Source organism: Anguilla anguilla, chromosome 4 (genome assembly GCF_013347855.1).
Source record: "Anguilla anguilla isolate fAngAng1 chromosome 4, fAngAng1.pri, whole genome shotgun sequence".
Lineage (NCBI taxonomy): Eukaryota > Metazoa > Chordata > Actinopteri > Anguilliformes > Anguillidae > Anguilla > Anguilla anguilla.
The window spans coordinates 68,066,329-68,084,156 of record NC_049204.1 but is presented as its reverse complement, the minus strand read 5'-3'; the positions used below and the strand labels follow the sequence as shown (position 1 = coordinate 68,084,156).

General features: G+C 47.3%; 2 protein-coding genes across 8 annotated transcripts in view; one reads left to right on the top strand and one right to left on the bottom strand.

Moving 5' to 3' along the window:
- The first annotated feature begins 24 nt into the window (after nt 1-24).
- Nucleotides 25-12,201, top strand: aasdh (aminoadipate-semialdehyde dehydrogenase). Of its 4 annotated transcripts, XM_035414992.1 has the most exons (15): nt 25-415; nt 1,695-1,815; nt 2,576-3,396; nt 3,893-4,085; nt 4,304-4,530; nt 4,879-4,985; nt 5,062-5,234; nt 6,537-6,816; nt 7,128-7,246; nt 7,441-7,994; nt 8,121-8,425; nt 9,485-9,648; nt 10,047-10,172; nt 11,079-11,210; nt 11,752-12,201. In XM_035414992.1, the coding sequence occupies exons 1-15, from the start codon at nt 174-176 to the stop codon at nt 12,163-12,165; spliced, it is 3,978 nt and encodes a 1,325-aa protein (XP_035270883.1). In that variant the 5' UTR covers nt 25-173; the 3' UTR covers nt 12,166-12,201. The 4 variants fall into 4 exon arrangements, with proteins under 4 accessions (XP_035270883.1, XP_035270882.1, XP_035270885.1 ...); XM_035414991.1 differs by having other exon boundaries at nt 7,441-8,425; XM_035414993.1 differs by having other exon boundaries at nt 32-126; nt 7,441-8,425.
- A 3,865-nt stretch (nt 12,202-16,066) lies between these two features.
- Nucleotides 16,067-17,828, bottom strand: part of cracd (capping protein inhibiting regulator of actin dynamics) — a 29,022-nt gene continuing 27,260 nt past the window's right edge. For 2 of the 4 annotated variants that reach the window (XM_035416279.1, XM_035416283.1), the window contains 2 exons: nt 17,276-17,426; nt 16,067-16,826 (listed from right to left, as the gene is read on the bottom strand). In XM_035416279.1, coding sequence (XP_035272170.1) covers nt 16,666-16,826; nt 17,276-17,426 — 312 coding nt within the window. In that variant the 3' untranslated portion in view covers nt 16,067-16,665. The remainder of the gene's footprint in view (nt 16,827-17,275; nt 17,427-17,828) is intronic. The other 2 variants (XM_035416280.1, XM_035416281.1) reach the window with 2 other exon arrangements.

The window sequence follows — 17,828 nt, the reverse complement described above, 5'->3', positions numbered from 1 at the left end:
ATCGTCTTACGATTCGTCATCTACATGCGACGGTAAACATACGCATGATGATCCACAGGATAGTTCTGTGACATGATTTAATGGGATAGTCCTAATTAGACTGACATTGTACGTTGGAGTACTTTGGTAAATCATTTTATTAGTGTATCAGTTGTTTATTTTTCAATGTAAATATGGAGAGGAGTGATAAAACTTTGCATGAAATGGTTCAGGAGGCGGCATCCCTGCACAGTGCTAGAACCGCTGTCACTTTTGACAGCTGCACCGAATTGGGGATCATATCGCGCACCTACAACGAGCTTCTCTCATTAGCGAATGAATTAACCAACCTGCTGAAGGAGCACGGTCGCCTAAGTGGGCAGATATTTGGCTTATACTGTCACCCTGGTATCAACCTTCCGAACTGGATTCTAGGGTATGTGTACGGACAATTGTTTAATCTAGTTAGCTAGCAAACTGAGGTGCTCGCATGCCAACGGATTTAAATACTTTGAACCATATTGCCAAATCGAATGCCATTTTTGGCTCATATACTATAAACCTAATTAATATTACCATCTATCTACAAGCCGAGTAATAACCTAACGTTGAACTTTTAAATGATGAAAAATAAATATTCCCTTCACTTACTGCAAGGAGCTGCTCAGTGTATAAAAACGGAATCGTTTGTTATTATTCTAAATAAACGCAATTTTTGGTGACCAAGCGATAAAACATGAACGTGGAAAGAACACAAATACTTTGTTGCTTGCTAAATTATAGCCACTCTGAAAGTTATAGTTCTACAAAATCGTGGGTGTAGAATGAATTCGAAGTCCAGTGCTAACCAAAACGTATGGTAACGACAGTTACATTTGTTAATTAAGGCATTTGGATTTGAGATCAAAATATGAATAAGAGACAGAAGATATAGACTATCAGCTTTTATTTCATGGTATTTACATGCGTATATGTTTTACTATTTTGCAGAAACGGCTGTTGTTGTGTTGTCCCCCATTTTCAGCTGTGCAAAATTAAACTGACATAAGGATACACCTGAGCAACAGGTCATCTGTCCGCCATCCATTCATTAAATTTTGCACAGCTGAAAATGGAGGGACTGAACACAAAAACAGCTCTTTCTGTAAAAGGGTAAATCATATACACATGTAAATACCATCTTATTGTCTGTATTTTTGTCTCATTCATCTTTTGCTTTCAAATCCAAATGCCTTAAGTATATAAGAAAAATAATAAATTTCACTTTACCATTCTCATACTTTACAGAATCAGAATTATTTATTCGGCAAGTATGATGTACAAGGAATTTGCCTTAGTGCAAGGTGTCAACATACAATCCAATACAAAAGAGGGAACTGTATAATTTTTTCTTTGGTCATGTTCTGTTCGACTCCCTAATTCTGTAATATATATGCAATGATTCCCTGAATACAATGGAACAACCCTAACCCTATTCTAGCATTGTCAGTAAATTATCAAACTTCATTTTGGTGGGCCTCATGACAGTGAATGTTTTTTTTGAAAGATGGAATTGGTACAAATTATAGTCGCAGTTATACATACGTTTGTATTTGATCGTTTTGTTAATTTTATTGCTCTGTTCATGCTATAGCCTGGTGTTGTGACATAGAAATGGAAATATGTTTAAGACAGACACTGCTTGTTGCATTGATTATGACTTTTGTCTGAAACAGAATCCTTCAGCTCCCAGCGGCTTATGCACCCCTAGATCCAGACTCTCCCCCATATTTGTCCATCAGATTCATGGACCAGTGTGGGCTGAAATATGCTGTGATACAGAGTGAGCTGTTACAGGTAGAGCACTGCTTTTATGAGCCATTCCATAAAGAGTGTCATACAGACCAGTCTTTTGGAGATAAGACTCCTATTACACCCAATGATATCTTATGTGTGTGGCCCTGTCCTTACAATAGAAAAGTATGTTCAGAGTTCTAAATGGCCTTTTATTAATAAGAGGATTCATGAACCCTAATGTGAGTGGTTATCACATTTTGTCAAACACTGACTCTCACAAACAAGTAGAATGGTTTTACTCTCTATAGAACTTGGATTTCAGAATGCACCCCTGCTGGGTTACATTGCGTGCTAGTCTTTTGTGTGTTTAAATGCCAGTGATTAATTAAAGTCCTTGTTTGGCTGAATAGTCCACACACCTTAATCTCAAACCTGGCCGCTCATTGAAAGGAAATCACGAGTACCTGCATACCTGGCCGACCTGAGTTTGACACTCCTGCTTGAGGAGCAGTGATGTGTTAAATCCAGATGGGCGGAACTCCACTCACTGGTTCACTCAGTACGTTAAGGCTGCCGTTTTCCATGCTTTCCGTGCAGTTCTACTTTTGGAATTTATTCAGAGCCATTTGCAGCTTACATTTACATAGAGTCCATTTATACAGCTGGATTTGTACTGAATTAATTCAGGTTACATATTTTGCTCAAGGGTACAACAAGTGCTGGCCCATCTATCCACTGTGCTGCACTGTTGCCTTACAGGAAGTTGTATTCTGTCCACACTCAGTGTTGATCTATATTCCTACTTTTATCTTTTGTGCAGAGATTCCACAGAACGTTTTCCCCACACCTGCTTGTGGAAGTGTGTGAGGTGTGGCAAAATCAGGGACTCACACTGGTAAAGGTACAGCAGGAAGTTGGGAGCTCTCAGAGGAGTGAGCAGCAGGAAGTTGGGAGCTCTCAGAGGTGCGAGCAGCAGGTAGTTGGGAGCTCTCAGAGGTGTGAGCAGCAGGAAGTTGGGAGCTCTCAGAGGTGTGAGCAGCAGGAAGTTGAGAGCTCTCAGAGCAGTGTACAGCAGGAAGTTGGGAGCTCTCAGAGGTGCGAGCAGCAGGAAGTTCGGAGCTCTCAGAGCAGTGAGCAGCAGGAAGTTGGGAGCTCTCAGAGCAGTGAACAGCAGGAAGTTGGGAGCTCTCAGAGCAGTGAACAGCAGGAAGTTGGGAGCTCTAAGAGCAGTGAACAGCAGGAAGTTGGGAGCTCTCAGAGGATTGAGCAGCAGGAAGTTGGGAGCTCTCAGAGCAGTGAACAGCAGGAAGTTGGGAGCTCTCAGAGGTGCGAGCAGCAGGAAGTTGGGAGCTCTCAGAGCAGTGAACAGCAGGAAGTTGGGAGCTCTCAGAGCAGTGAACAGCAGGAAGTTGGGAGCTCTCAGAGCAGTGAACAGCAGGAAGTTGGGAGCTCTCAGAGGAATGAGCAGCAGGAAGTTGAGTGTGAGTGGGACATGCTGATACAACATGGTGAAGGGCGGTGGCACAGAGCTGCCAGACAGGGATTGTTGGCCTACGTGCTGCACACCTCCGGAACAACCGGCCTTCCCAAGATCGTGAGAGTGCCACACAAGTGCATCGTGCCCAACGTCCTCCATCTCAGGTTAGTCTGCGTTTGTGCAGCAGCTGGCTTCACTTCCTGTGAGCAATGGTTCACTTCCTGTGAGTGATGGCTTGCTTCCTGCGAGTTGCCAAACTGGAATATTTTAGGAACAGCTGGGTAATTTACTTCCAGTACTGTATAGCATTGGCATACTGAGTATATCAGAGATTCAGCAATCAAAATTGGAACAAAAAACATCCATCACTCAGATTTAAAGATGATCAAAAGCATGTTATATACTGTAGGCTGTTGTGCTGGCTATTCATAATCTAAGAGAGGGCGTGACCCTTACCTTTCTAATAACATTAATGCCATTGCCATCAAATGCATCTTATAGGTTTGTATATATTATTCAAGGTTGTGTGTTTGTTAATTACTAATAGACATGAGGATGTTTGAGAATGTATTGATATTAATAATGTTTATGTTATCAGTTTATATTTACTTTTATGAAAAATGGGCTGGATAATGTGATAAGGGGTGTGTCCTCCTGCAGATCTCTGTTTCAGGTGACTTCAGAGGATGTTGTGTTCATGGCCTCTCCTTTGACCTTTGACCCCTCTGTGGTGGAGATGTTTTTATCTCTGTCATCGGGGGCATGTCTTCTGATTGTTCCCACGGTGATCAAAAAAGTCCCTGATAGACTGGCCACGGTTCTGTTCAAACACCACAGGATAACAATATTACAGGTGAGAGTGTCACACAGCAGACAGACGTATAGTGAAGAGTCAGTTTTAGAGGTGATGGACAATCATACAGGTGTCAGAGATAGTTGTACAGATTGGAGTGTAGAACAGGAAGATGTGCATTATGGCTGCTGGGTTAGGGTTATGTGGAGCAGACAATAGGCTGTAGATTGTAGCTGTTATATACTGGTGTGCATGCAATGCTAATGCTATGTCTCCAGGCCACACCCACACTGGTGGGACGTTTTGGGGGGTGTGTCCTGCAAAGGGTGGTGCTCTGTGCTGCCTCCTCCTTGCGGATCCTGGCCCTGGGGGGCGAGGCCTGCCCCCCTGTGTCTGTGCTGCGTGGCTGGAGGGGGGAGGGAAACTCCACCCGATTCTTCAACCTGTATGGCACCACAGAGGTGTCCTGCTGGGCTACCTGCTACAAACTGCACCTGGACACCATGTAGGTACCTTAAGCCTAACCCAAACCCCCCAACCCTAACTGAACCCCCCCCCCAACCCTAACCCCCTCCCACTCCTAACCCAAAACCCCACCCTAACCCTAACCCAAACCCCCCCAACCCTAACCAGTGCTGAGTTCTGCTGTGTGTGTCTGTGCCCTTGGGGTCAATGCTGAGTTCTGCTCTGTGGGGTCTGTGCCCTTGGGGTCAGTGCTGAGTTCTGCTCTGCATGTCTGTGCCCTTGGGGTCAGTGCTGAGTTCGGCTCTATGTGTTTGAATACTGCAGGAGTTCGCGGTCTGTGCCCTTGGGGTCAGTGCTGAGTTCTGCTCTATGTGTTTGAATACTGCAGGAGTTTGGGGTCTGTGCCCTTGGGGTCAGTGCTGATGGGCACTGTAGTGGAAGTGCGAGGAGAGGACGGCAGGGTGATTACCTGTGGGGAAGGCCAGGTGTTCATAGGTATGATGGAAAGAGTTCCACAGAAATGTCTCCAGGTCATTGTGAGCTGTGTCCTCAGCTGTGATCTGCTGTGCAGGGGGAGAGGACAGAGTGTGTTTCCTTGGTGATGAGGTTGCCGTGGCGAAGGGAACCATGCGGAGCACTGGGGACTGGGTGGAGCTGAGGGATTCACACCTGTATTACCTGGGACGCAGGGACCGGCTGGTGAAACGTCACGGCCAGCGGCTCCACCTGGACGCACTGCACCAGGTGAGGGGTACCTGACTTTCCAGTATGGTTAGACCCAAAACCTTTTGTTACTGTGTCATTAGACCCAACACCCTTTGCTACTGTGTCATTAGACCCAACATCCTTTGTTACTGTGTCATTACACCCAACATCCTTTTGTTACTGTGTCATTAGACCCAACACCCTTTGTTACTGTGTCATTAGACCCAACATCCTTTGTTACTGTGTCATTAGACCCAACATCCTTTGTTACTGTATCATTACACCCAACATCCTTTATTAAAGTGTCATTAGACTCAACATCCTTTGTTACTGTGTCATTAGACCCAACACCCTTTGTTACTGAGTCATTAGACCCAACACCCTTTATTAAAGTATCATTAGACCCAACACCCTTTGTTACTGTGTCATTAGACCCAACACCCTTTATTAAAGTGTCATTAGACCCAACACCGTTTGTTACTGTGTCATTAGACCCAACACCCTTTATTAAAGTGTCATTAGACCCAACACCGTTTGTTACTGTGTCATTAGACCCAACATCCTTTGTTACTGTATCATTACACCCAACATCCTTTATTAAAGTGTCATTAGACTCAACATCCTTTGTTACTGTGTCATTAGACCCAACACCCTTTGTTACTGAGTCATTAAACCCAACACCCTTTATTAAAGTATCATTAGACCCAACACCCTTTGTTACTGTGTCATTAGACCCAACATCCTTTGTTACTGTATCATTACACCCAACATCCTTTATTAAAGTGTCATTAGACTCAACATCCTTTGTTACTGTGTCATTAGACCCAACACCCTTTGTTACTGAGTCATTAAACCCAACACCCTTTATTAAAGTATCATTAGACCCAACACCCTTTGTTACTGTGTCATTAGACCCAACACCCTTTATTAAAGTGTCATTAGACCCAACACCGTTTGTTACTGTGTCATTAGACCCAACACCCTTTATTAAAGTGTCATTAGACCCAACACCGTTTGTTACTGTGTCATTAGACCCAACACCCTTTGTTACTGTGTCATTAGACCCAACACCCTTTGTTACTGTGTCATTAGACCCAACACCCGTTGTTACTGTGTCATTAGACCCAACACCTGTTGTTACTGTGTCATTAGACCCAACACCCTTTGTTACTGTGTCATTAGACCCAACACCCGTTGTCACTACGTCATTAGACCCACTACCCTATAATAGCGTCAGAGTCCTAACTGCTGGCTACTGCAGTTTCTTTCATAGCTTATCTCTCTCTTTCTCCCTCTTTTTCTCTCTCCCCATGCCCTTTTTATTTCCTTTTTTTCCCTCAGGTACTGCAGAGCCTGCCCCAGGTAGAGGTGTGTGCTGTCACCCTATGTGAGGGGCACAGGCTTGTTGCCTTTGTGGTACCCTCCTCTTCTGGAGATCCCACCCCTTCCCCCAGAGGCCCTACCCCTTCCCCTAGAGGCCACACCCCTTCTGCTGGAGGCCACACCCCTTCCTCTGGAGAGCTACAGAGGGAGATTTTGGGCATGCTGTCTCAGCTTCTGCCCCCATACAGTATCCCAGACACCATCATGCTGCTCCCAGCTCTCCCTCTCACCTCCCATGGTGAGCAAGACCCCCTCCACTGCTTTATATGGTGTGGACTCTGATTGGCTTATACAGTGTGTGTGCTGACTTATCCTGATCGGTTGATATGGCATGGGTGTCAGCCTGCTCTGATTGGTGATTATGGTGTGGGTGTTGGCATGCTCTGATTGGTGATTATGGTGTGGGTGTTGGCATGCTCTGATTGGTGATTATGGTGTGGGTGTTGGCTTGTTCTGATTGGTGATCATGGTGTGGGTGTTTGCATGCTCTGATTGGTGATTATGGTGTGAGTATTGGTTTGCTGTGATTGGTTGTTGGCTCTTCCACAGGGAAAGTGAACATGGGTGACCTGCTGCAAGTGTATGAGAGGCAGAGAGCGGTCCTAATGTCCCATGATGCACTGGGGGACAGGGACACTCTGAGGGAACTCCTGCAGAAGCTGTGGAAGGTACTAAACTCTTCCTACTTTAGTAGGCATCCATTTAGTTCTGACAGTCTGCTTCTGTATGTGTGTGTGCGTGCATGTGTGTGTGCAGTGTCTGTGTGTGTGTGTCTATGTGTAGTGTGTGTCTGTGTGTAGTATGTGTCTGTGTGTGTGCGTGTGTGTGTATCTTATTTGTGTGTATAATATGTGTGTTGCAGGAGGTGCTGTCCCTCAGTGCTGATACTCCGGTTGCTATGGACTCTCACTTCCTGTTGAGTGGAGGAGACTCGCTCCGCTCTCTGCGTCTCTGTGATGACATCACTGCTGCTGTGGGCGTGGCCCTGCCAGGCCTGCTGGAGGTCATCCTCAGTGGCTCCTTTGCTGACCTGCTGAGTCATGTTTTTAAGGCAGTGTTTCAGAAAGAGGGCAAAGACGATGCAACACCAGCACCTGAGGGCTTCTCTCTGGCAAAAAGAAAACAGCAGGATCCTCCCCCAACCGCACAACCCAGGAGGAAACAGCCAGTCTCTCTCTCTCCACGTGAGAAGCAGTGGGGTGGATTCACTGTGGTGAGGAGAGCAGGAGAGGTCACAGAGGGGCCTCCTCCCTCCCAGCAAAACCAGCTACTGAATTTCCATGGAAATACAGTTTCTCGCACTGCAGTGCCCAATCAGGGCACAGACCACACCCACTCACGCACTGCAGGGCCCAATGAGGGAACAGAACACACCCACTCCCGCACTGCAGTGCCCAATGAGGGAACAGAACACACCCACTCCCGCACTGCTGGGCCCAATGAGGGAACAGAACACACCCACTCCCGCACTGCTGGGCCCAATGAGGGAACAGAACACACCCAATCCCACACTGCAGTGCCCAATGAGGGAACAGAACACACCCACTCCCGCACTACCAGACCCAGTGGGAGAGCAGCAGATGAGTGTGTGGTGGGGGTCAGAGCTACAGCATTCTCGGCACTGGCCTTGCGTGTGCAGTGGCAGTCAGACACAGGCAGGTGTGTGGACGCCTCGCCTGTGCTGCTGGTGACCGAGTCAGGCGGGGCTGTGGCATATGTGGGGTCCCACTCCCACAGACTGCAGGCCATCACGCTGAGGGGGGGGCAACTGCTCTGGGAGCGAGTCCTGGGGGGGCGTCTGGAAGCTTCTGCTGCCATCACTGCATGTGGATCCCTCATTGCGATTGGTCAGTTCTCTGAAATGCTGATGTGTGCCTGATGAGTAGTTGGCTTGTGGTTAATTATGGTTAATGAGTAGTTGGTACGAAGCTGATAAGCTTCAAATGACTGGTAACTGGTGGAGTGAAGTGTTTGATGAACAGATGTCGAGTGCTTGGTGAATTGTTTGTGAGTGGTTAGTCAGTGATGACCAGATTTTGAGTGCTACGTGAATAGTTTGTGAGTAGTTGGTGAGTGATGAGCAGGTGTTGAGTGGTTGGTGAATAGTCTGAGTGGTTAGTGAGTGATGAGCAGGTGTTGAGTGGTTGGTGAATGGTTTGTGAGTGGTTGGTGAGTGATGAGCAGGTGTTGAGTGGTTGGTGAATGGTTTGTGAGTGGTTGGTGAGTAATGAGCAGGTGTTGAGTGGTTGGTGAATAGTTTGTGAGTGGTTGGTGAGTAATGAGCAGGTGTTGAGTGGTTGGTGAATGGTTTGTGAGTGGTTAGTGAGTGATGAGCAGGTGTTGAGTGGTTAGTGAGTGATGAGCAGGTGTTGAGTGGTTAGTGAGTGATGAGCAGGTGTTGAGTGGTAAGTGAGTGATGAGCAGGTGTTGAGTGGTTGGTGAATAGTTTGTGAGTAGTTGATGAGTGATGAGCAGGTGTTCAGTGGTTGGTGAATAGTCTGTGAGTGGTTAGTGAGTGATGAGCAGGTGTTCAGTGGTTGGTGAATAGTTTGTGAGTGGTTGGTGAGTGATGAGCAGGTGTTGAGTAGTTGGTGAATAGTCTGTGAGTGGTTAGTAAGTGATGGGCAGGTGTTGAGTGGTTGGTGAATGGTTTGTGAGTGGTTGGTGAGTGATGAGCAGGTGTTGAGTGGTTGGTGAATGGTTTGTGAGTAGTTGGTGAGTAATGAGCAGGTGTTGAGTGGTTAGTGAGTGATGAGCAGGTGTTGAGTGGTTGAATGGTTTGTGAGCGGTTTGTGAGTGACGAGAAGATGTATTTGAGAGGTTGTGATGTTTATCAGCTGTGCTGCAGGGTGCTATGATGGGCAGGTGTATTTGAGAGGTTGTGATGTTTATCGGCTTTGCTACAGGGTGCTATGATGGGCAGGTGTATTTCCTCTCGGTGGAGACGGGGCAGACGCACTGGGTGTTTGCCACCAGGGACTCAGTGAAGAGTAGCCCTGCCGTGGATATTCTCACCGCCCTGGTGCTGGTGGGGTCACATGATGGACACATGTATGCTCTGGACCCAGAGGTAATCACGAGAGGTGTGTGTGTGTGTGCATGTGTGTGCGTGCGTGTGTGTGTGTGTGCGTGTGTAATGTATGTGTGCCTGTGTGTGCGTGTGTGTATGCATGCGTGTGTATGTGTATATAGACTACAGACTGACAGGAAGTGGCCAGGGCGAACTAGTATTTTGGCAGATTCGCATTCCACTCTGTACCCTCCTGAATTACGTTGTGACAGGACAGGCCTCCATGTGACATTTTAATAAATAAAAATGAATTCATATAAAGAAATATGAAGCATCTGTAAATGATTATTTTATGAAACATGGGACACAGTTGATCATAGCAGGACAGCTGGAAACTACAGATTTGTTTCTCATAGAACAGGTCAGATGGGTGGATCTAAGTGGGTGTATGTGTTTAGGCCCGGTGCTGTAGGTGGAGTCGGCACTGTGGGGGTGGGGCCATATTCTCCTCCCCCTGCCTTGACCCGTCTCTCCGGCAACTGTATGTCGCCACACTGAGAGGAGAGCTCCTTTGCCTCAAGCCCGTAAGTTAAGTGCGCTCCTTATAAACGTTCCCTTACATACTGTTTACACACTCTGCCTAACTCGCTGTTTACACACTCCCTTACATACTGTTTACACACTCTGCCTAACTCGCTGTTTACACACTCCCTTACATACTGTTTACACACTTTGCCTAACTCACTGTTTACACACCCTGCCTAACTCGCTGTTACACACTCCCTTACATACTGTTTACACACTCTGCCTAACTCGCTGTTTACACACTCTGCCTAACTCGCTGTTTACACATTCTGCCTAACTCGCTGTTTACACACGCTCCTTTACATACTGTTTACACATTCTACGCACCTCCCTGTTTAGGGTACAACGGCAGTGTCGTACCCAGGAATTTAACCTTCAACCTTTAGGTTACAAGTTAGGTAACAATGCCTCCATTACTGCGATCCCAACATCTCCATTACTGCGATCCCAACATCTCCATTACTGTGATCCCAGGGTTTCCATTGCATTATTTCATATTTCTCAAAGGAAGAAAAAATTAATCATTGCATCCATGTACAGTATTGAAGACAAAAATGTTATGGTTGATTGTGTCTAGAGGCTGAGCATATAAACTGAGAAAAAAAATAGGGCCCAAACCTGAGCCTTGAGGGACTCCACAAGCAGTTACTTAACCGTCTATTAGAGAGGTAGGCCTTAAACAAAGTCAGTACAGTGCCTGAGTCCCTCACCCAATTTCTTAGGCTGTTGAATAAGACATTGTGTTCAGCGGTATCAAAGGCTGCACTTACAAAGCTGAGATCAAGAGTAAATACATTCACCAGTATCAGCATTCATTCAAAGGTCATTAATCACCTTTAGAAGACTTATAAGTCTTTGGCCTTTGGACATTCCCCGTAAGACTGGCATTGCCCCTTTCATGACAGGAGAATGGCACTCCCTTGTGGACACACTCCAGTGCTGCACCATTCTTCTCGTCCCCGTGCTACTCTGGCACAACCATTTGCATCGGCTCTGTGGACCAGAATATCTATGGCTTCAGCCCCTCCGGCAACCTGGTGAGACAACCCCTGGATACAGCACACCTGCACTGGCCCACCCACACCTGAGCACAGCACACTTGCACTGTCCCACCCTCACCTGAGTACAGTGCACCTGCACTGGCCCACACACACCTGGATACAGCACACCTGCACTGGCCCACCCTCACCTGGATATAGCACACCTGCATTGGCCCACCCACACCTGAGCACAGCACACCTGTGCCGGCCCACCCTCACCTGTGTACAGCACACCTGTGCAGGGCCACCCTCACCTGGGTACAGCACACCTGCACCAGCCCACCCACACCTGAGCACAGCACACCTGTGCTGGCCCACCCACACCTGAGTACAGCACACCTGCACTGGCCCACCCTCACCTGGATATAGCACACCTGCACTGGCCCACCCACACCTGAGCACAGCACACCTGTGCTGGCCCACCCACACCTGAATACAGCACACCTGCACTGACTGTGTGCTGTGCTAATGGAAGTAATGCAGGTGTTTTGTAAAGGTTCAGGTATGCTGTACCTACTCACGTGTTTTATTCTTCTAGTTGTGGCGGTTTACTACCGACGGGCCTGTCTTCTCATCTCCGTGCGGCATGCCTACCTCTCTGGCCAATCAGAGAGTGTTCTGTGGATCACATGACGGAAGCGTGTACTGTCTGAGATCCTGCGATGGCGCCCTGGTGTGGCGGTTTCAGGCAGGGCAGAAGGTCTTCTCCAGTCCCTTCCTGTTCCACAGCTCGGCCAGTCAGGACGAGTGCCTGGTTGCTGTGACGGCCACTGATGGGATGCTGTGGATTCTGGGAGCAGAGGACGGGGAGCCCAGGGCCTCTGTCTCCTTGCCAGGGGAGATTTTCTCTTCCCCAGTGCTCTGGGGGCGCACTCTAGTGGTGGGATGCCGGAATGACTTTGTGTATGGCATTGAACTGACTGCCTCCAGACATTCAGCTTCTCAAATGTGATGTTTTAAAATAAAAATAAAGATTTTAAAAATGTAAGATTTGACTGTCATAAAGCATTATCAGTGAGCATGCATCATTTGATCAAAGAAGAAACATGGGGTAGATTTTAAACAGGGAAAACTGGATTTTAATACTTCTACTGTGCATAAGTTTATCACTTTAAGAATAAAAATTCACTATGAATACAGGGACATAAAGTGCATTTATTAACCTTTGTCACATATAACATGGTTTACACGACACTACTGCACACTACTAAAGTTAAAAACAAACACTGAAAATGGAGGTTGGGACATGACTAAACGCCCCCATAAAATCACTTCTATATGTTACATTACATAGTTAAGATGGCGTGGATGATACAGTCAGGTTACAGACACTGCAGGGAAAGGGGCGGAGTCTGGGAGAGGGGCTCAGGCAGAGTCTGGGTGAGGGGTTTGGGGGCGGAGTCTGGGTGAGGGGTTTGGAGGCGAAGTCTGGGAGAGGGGCTCAGGCAGAGTCTGGGTGAGGGGTTTGGGGGCGGAGTCTGGGTGAGGGGTTTGGAGGCGGAGTCTGGGAGAGGGGCTCAGGGGCAAAGTCTGGGTGAGGGGTTTGGGGGCGGAGTCTGGGAGAGGGGCTCGGGGCGGAGTCTGGGTGAGGGGTTTGGAGGCGGAGTCTGGGAGAGGGGCTCAGGGGCAGAGTCTGGGTGAGGGGTTTAGGGGCGGAGTCTGGGAGAGGGGCTCGGGGTGGAGTCTGGGTGAGGGGTTTGGAGGCGGAGTCTGGGAGAGGGGCTCAGGGGCAGAGTCTGGGTGAGGGGTTTGGGGGCGGAGTCTGGGAGAGGGGCTCGGGGCGGAGTCTGGGTGAGGGGTTTGGGGGCGGAGTCTGGGAGAGGGGCTCGGGGCGGAGTCTGGGTGAGGGGTTTGGGGGCGGAGTCTGTGTGGAAGGGGGTTTGGAAACACATTAGATGTAGATCACAATCCAACACAGTGAGCGCTGCATGTCTCCATGCCGAGAGCGCGGTGCCGAGGTCAGGTGACATATAAAGGAACCTATAGTGTTACACGAGTCACGGTTTGTACCAACACAGTGTGAAAGCTACAAGATCTCAGAAAAGGTAAAAAAAATACATACTCTCTACACAACATTCTGTCATGAATGAGAAACTGTGCAACTGCATCCAAAATAAATACCCCAAATCATTTTCTTCATTTAAACAAACACAGAAACCCAGCTAGTACTGTAATTCCCATATGCATGTTCATAATTCCCTGGAATCATGTTGGAAGGGTGAAGCCATGTTATTGAATCATTTGCTAAACTAGCCCTTAAAACATTACTGCTTTCTTAGGACCCATTAATAATAAACAGAAGTGAGACAATGGAAGTCAGGAAATGCACCTGTATCATACAAGCACAAACCTGCAGTTCTGTCCAGGTTCTGCCAGGTATTTGGAATTGTTGGACATACCTTATTTACAGCTGCAGTAGTGGCTACAGGGCCCTATATGTCTAGGGTGGCTGTGATTGGCTGCTGAAGTCTGGAGTGGCTGTAATTGGCTACTACAGGGTCTATGTGGCTGTAATTTGTTGCTGCAGGGCCTAGGATGACTTATTGGCTGCTTTATACCCTCAAGTGTACCTGATCATTCATATACCACACGCCACACACTGCATCCATACACACCATACACCACACACTGCACCCATACACACCATACGCAACACACTGCATCCATACACACCGTACACCACACACTACATCCATACACACCATACACCACACACTGCATCCATACACACCATACGCGACACACTGCATCCATACACACCGTACACCACACACTGCATCCATACACACCATACACCACACACTGCATCCATACACACCATACACCACACACTGCATCCATACACACCATACACCACACACTACATCCATACACACCATACACCACACACTACATCCATACACACCGTACGCGACACACTGCATCCATACACACCGTATACCACACACTACATCCATACACACCATACACCACACACTGCATCCATACACACCATACACCACACACTGCACCCATACACACCATACAGCACACACTACATCCATACACACCATACACCACACACTGCATCCGTACACACCATACGCGACACACTGCATCCATACACACCGTACACCACACACTACATCCATACACACCATACACCACACACTGCATCCATACACACCGTACACCACACACTACATCCATACACACCATACACCACACACTCCATCCATACACACCGTACACCACACACTGCATCCATACACACCATACACCACACACTGCATCCATACACACCGTACACCACACACTACATCCATACACACCATACACCACACACTACATCCATACACACGTACACCACACACTGCATCCATACACACCATACACCACACACTGCATCCATACACACCTTATACTACACACTGCATCCATACACACCGTACACCACACACAGCATCCATACACACCGTACACCACACACAGCATCCATACACACCGTACACCACACACTGCATCCATACACACCATACACCACACACTGCATCCATACACACCATACAGCACACACTACATCCATACACACCATACACCACACACTACATCCATACACACCATACACCACACACATCATAGCAACTTTCCAGCAGCAGTGATGTCTGTCAGCGAGCTAGATGCAATAAAACAGAGAAAACATTCACCTAGTTCAGTTGATATTGTTACTTTTTATTGTATTAAATTGCCCGTATAGCCCTCTCTTTAAAACATGTGACCCTAACCCTAACCCTAACCCTAACCCTAACCTTCTCTTTAAAATGTAATTTCGCAGAGCTACTTCTTGAAATTAAGTTCATTATTTTCATAATTGAATATTTTGAGAGGATGATCCTAAAAATGATCGCTAAAATGTGCCCCAGGTCAAAAAAGTCTTGCATTACTATTAGCCTAAAATGGCCCTGATTTAATTTGTTCTTTGAAGGACAGAAACAATTGCAAGAAAAACGTCTGGTAGTAAAAACCTGGTAGTACTGGACAAGCACAGAGCAGAAGGAGGCCCAGTTAGGGTTAGTTATAGAAAGTTGCCAGCATCGTAGATGTTCAAATTCTACCAAAGAGGGTCACATACGGTATATAGCCTAGTTTTGATATTCTTGGATACAGATGTAACTACATGCAATACTATAAACTGTGGGTAAAATATTTAGATAGAATGTACGGCAGTTATGATTTATAGATAAATGGTTTGATAATACACATTTGTTTTGCACTTAACTCGTTAATTTTTGTTTTTATAATAAAAGCATACCATGTAATTTGTCACACCGTTTAAAGTTTGTATTATTATCAAAATTATCTGTAGGTTTGTGCTACAATTTGTTTCTCTGTGCTGCCACATTTTTGCCTTACTAGCACTAAACCTATTTTACAGCCCTGTCCAGATATCCATAATTTTGTTGAACCATTTAATAAATGTGTGCTATTAAAAATGGGCATTGTGTAGTCATGTTTTCAGCAGGTGAACACCGCGGCTCACTTCACCTGCACTGTTTTTCCGGGGGACACCCAGGACACGTTACATCCAGATTTGGACAATACCAATTATTTAATGTGCCTCTACTGAATTACTGCTGACCATTTACTGTGCTAATGTGAATGATAATGTCATGCATCATTTGCCCTATACCTCACACACCACACAATAAACTATGTGCCCAATATCATTTGCCACATACATTATATACTGTTTACCACATCATACGTACTGTTCATACACCATGCACCATACACTACCAGGCACTCAGATTCACACTGTCCTCTCTGAACTCTGCACAAAGTGAGGGTACAGAAACAACCACAACTATGTGTCAAACGAGTCAAACATGACCGTTTAAGGGTATAAAAACAAACATGACCATTTAAGGACGTAAAAACAAACATGAACTTCTAAGGGTGTCAGACCAAACATGACTGTGTGAGTGTGAGGGTATAGAACCATTCTTCAGAGATACTTCGTGGAGAGTGATTTGGGGAGGTGGGGCAGGGGAAGTTTCCGGGATTGAGTTTTGGGAATATGAGTTTGTTGAGGGAACATGTGGGATGGGGTTTTGGGAATATGAGGTTGTTGAGGGAGCTTCCAGGATGGGGTTTTGGGAATATGAGTTTGTTGAGGGAGCACGTGGGATGGGATTTTGGGAATATGAGGTTGTTCAGGGAGCTTCTGGGATGGGGTTTTGGGAATATGAGGTTGTTGAGGGAGCTTCTGGGATGGTGTTTTGGGAATATGAGGTTGTTGAGGGAGCTTCTGGGATGGGGTTTTGGGAATGTGAGCCTGTTGAGGGAGCTTCCAGGATGGGGTTTTGGGAATGTGAGCCTGTTGAGGGAGCTTCTGGGATGGGGTTTTGGGAATGTGAGCCTGTTGAGGGAGCTTCCAGGATGGGGTTTTGGGAATGTGAGGCTGTTGAGGGATTCACTTGATAATCTGGGGGCAGTCGCTCCAGGCTTTGGCTTTGCGTTTGGCCAGAGCAAGCCAGGCGGGCTCCGTGGAAACGGCCGGCGAATCAGACGAAGGGAAGCGTTTGGTCACATCTTTCACTGCTGGGGGAGAGGTGGTGGAGTCCGCAATCTCAACTGCAACACAAGGAGGCTAGAGCTATAAGAGTCACTGCTACAGCTAATACAAGGAGGCTAGAGCTGTAAGAGTCACCGCTACGGCTAACACAAGGAGGCCAGAGTCACCGCTACGGCTAACACAAGGAGGCCAAAGTCACCGCTACAGCTAACACAAGGAGGCCAGAGTCACCGCTACGGCTAACACAAGGAGGCCAGAGTCACCGCTACGGCTAACACAAGGAGGCCAGAGTCACCGCTACGGCTAACACAAGGAGGCCAGAGTCACCGCTACGGCTAACACAAGGAGGCTAGAGCTGCTCAGAGTCATTGTAGGAGTGCCGCTCCCTTCAGCAGTTCAAACAGGCCGTACCTTGTTCAGCACAGAAGCAGCATCATTCAGCCAAATGGGACAGAAGCCATTGAGCTGTTTTACAGGATTGGGGCTCTCACCTGTGATTGAGGCTCACCTGTGACTGAGGTTGGCAGAGTATTAGACTTCCTCAGGTTCTCTCTGCGCTCAAACTTGCTGAGTAGCATGTCGGGCCTCTCCTCTGGCGGGGGGTGCGGTTTGGGGACGGTGCTGCTACTCTGGGTTTCAGGAGGAATGGTGAGCGTACTCTGTGAAGGATAGGGCAGTATTAGTCCCAGGTGAGCGCACTCTGTGAAGGATAGGGCAGTATTAGTCCCAGGTGAGTGCACTCTATGAAGGATAGGGCAGTATTAGTCCCAGGTGAGTGCACTCTGTGAAGGATAGGGCAGTATTAGTCCCAGGTGAGTGCACTCTGTGAAGGATAGGGCAGTATTAGTCCCAGGTGAGTGCACGCTGTGAAGGATAGGGCAGTATTAGTCCCAGGTAAGGACGCTCTGTGAAGGATAGGGCAGTATTAGTCCCAGGTGAGTGCACTCTGTGAAGGATAGGGCAGTATTAGTCTCAGGTGAGTGCACTCTGTGAAGGATAGGGCAGTATTAGTCCCAGGTGAGTGCACTCTGTGAAGGATAGGGCAGTATTAGTCCCAGGTG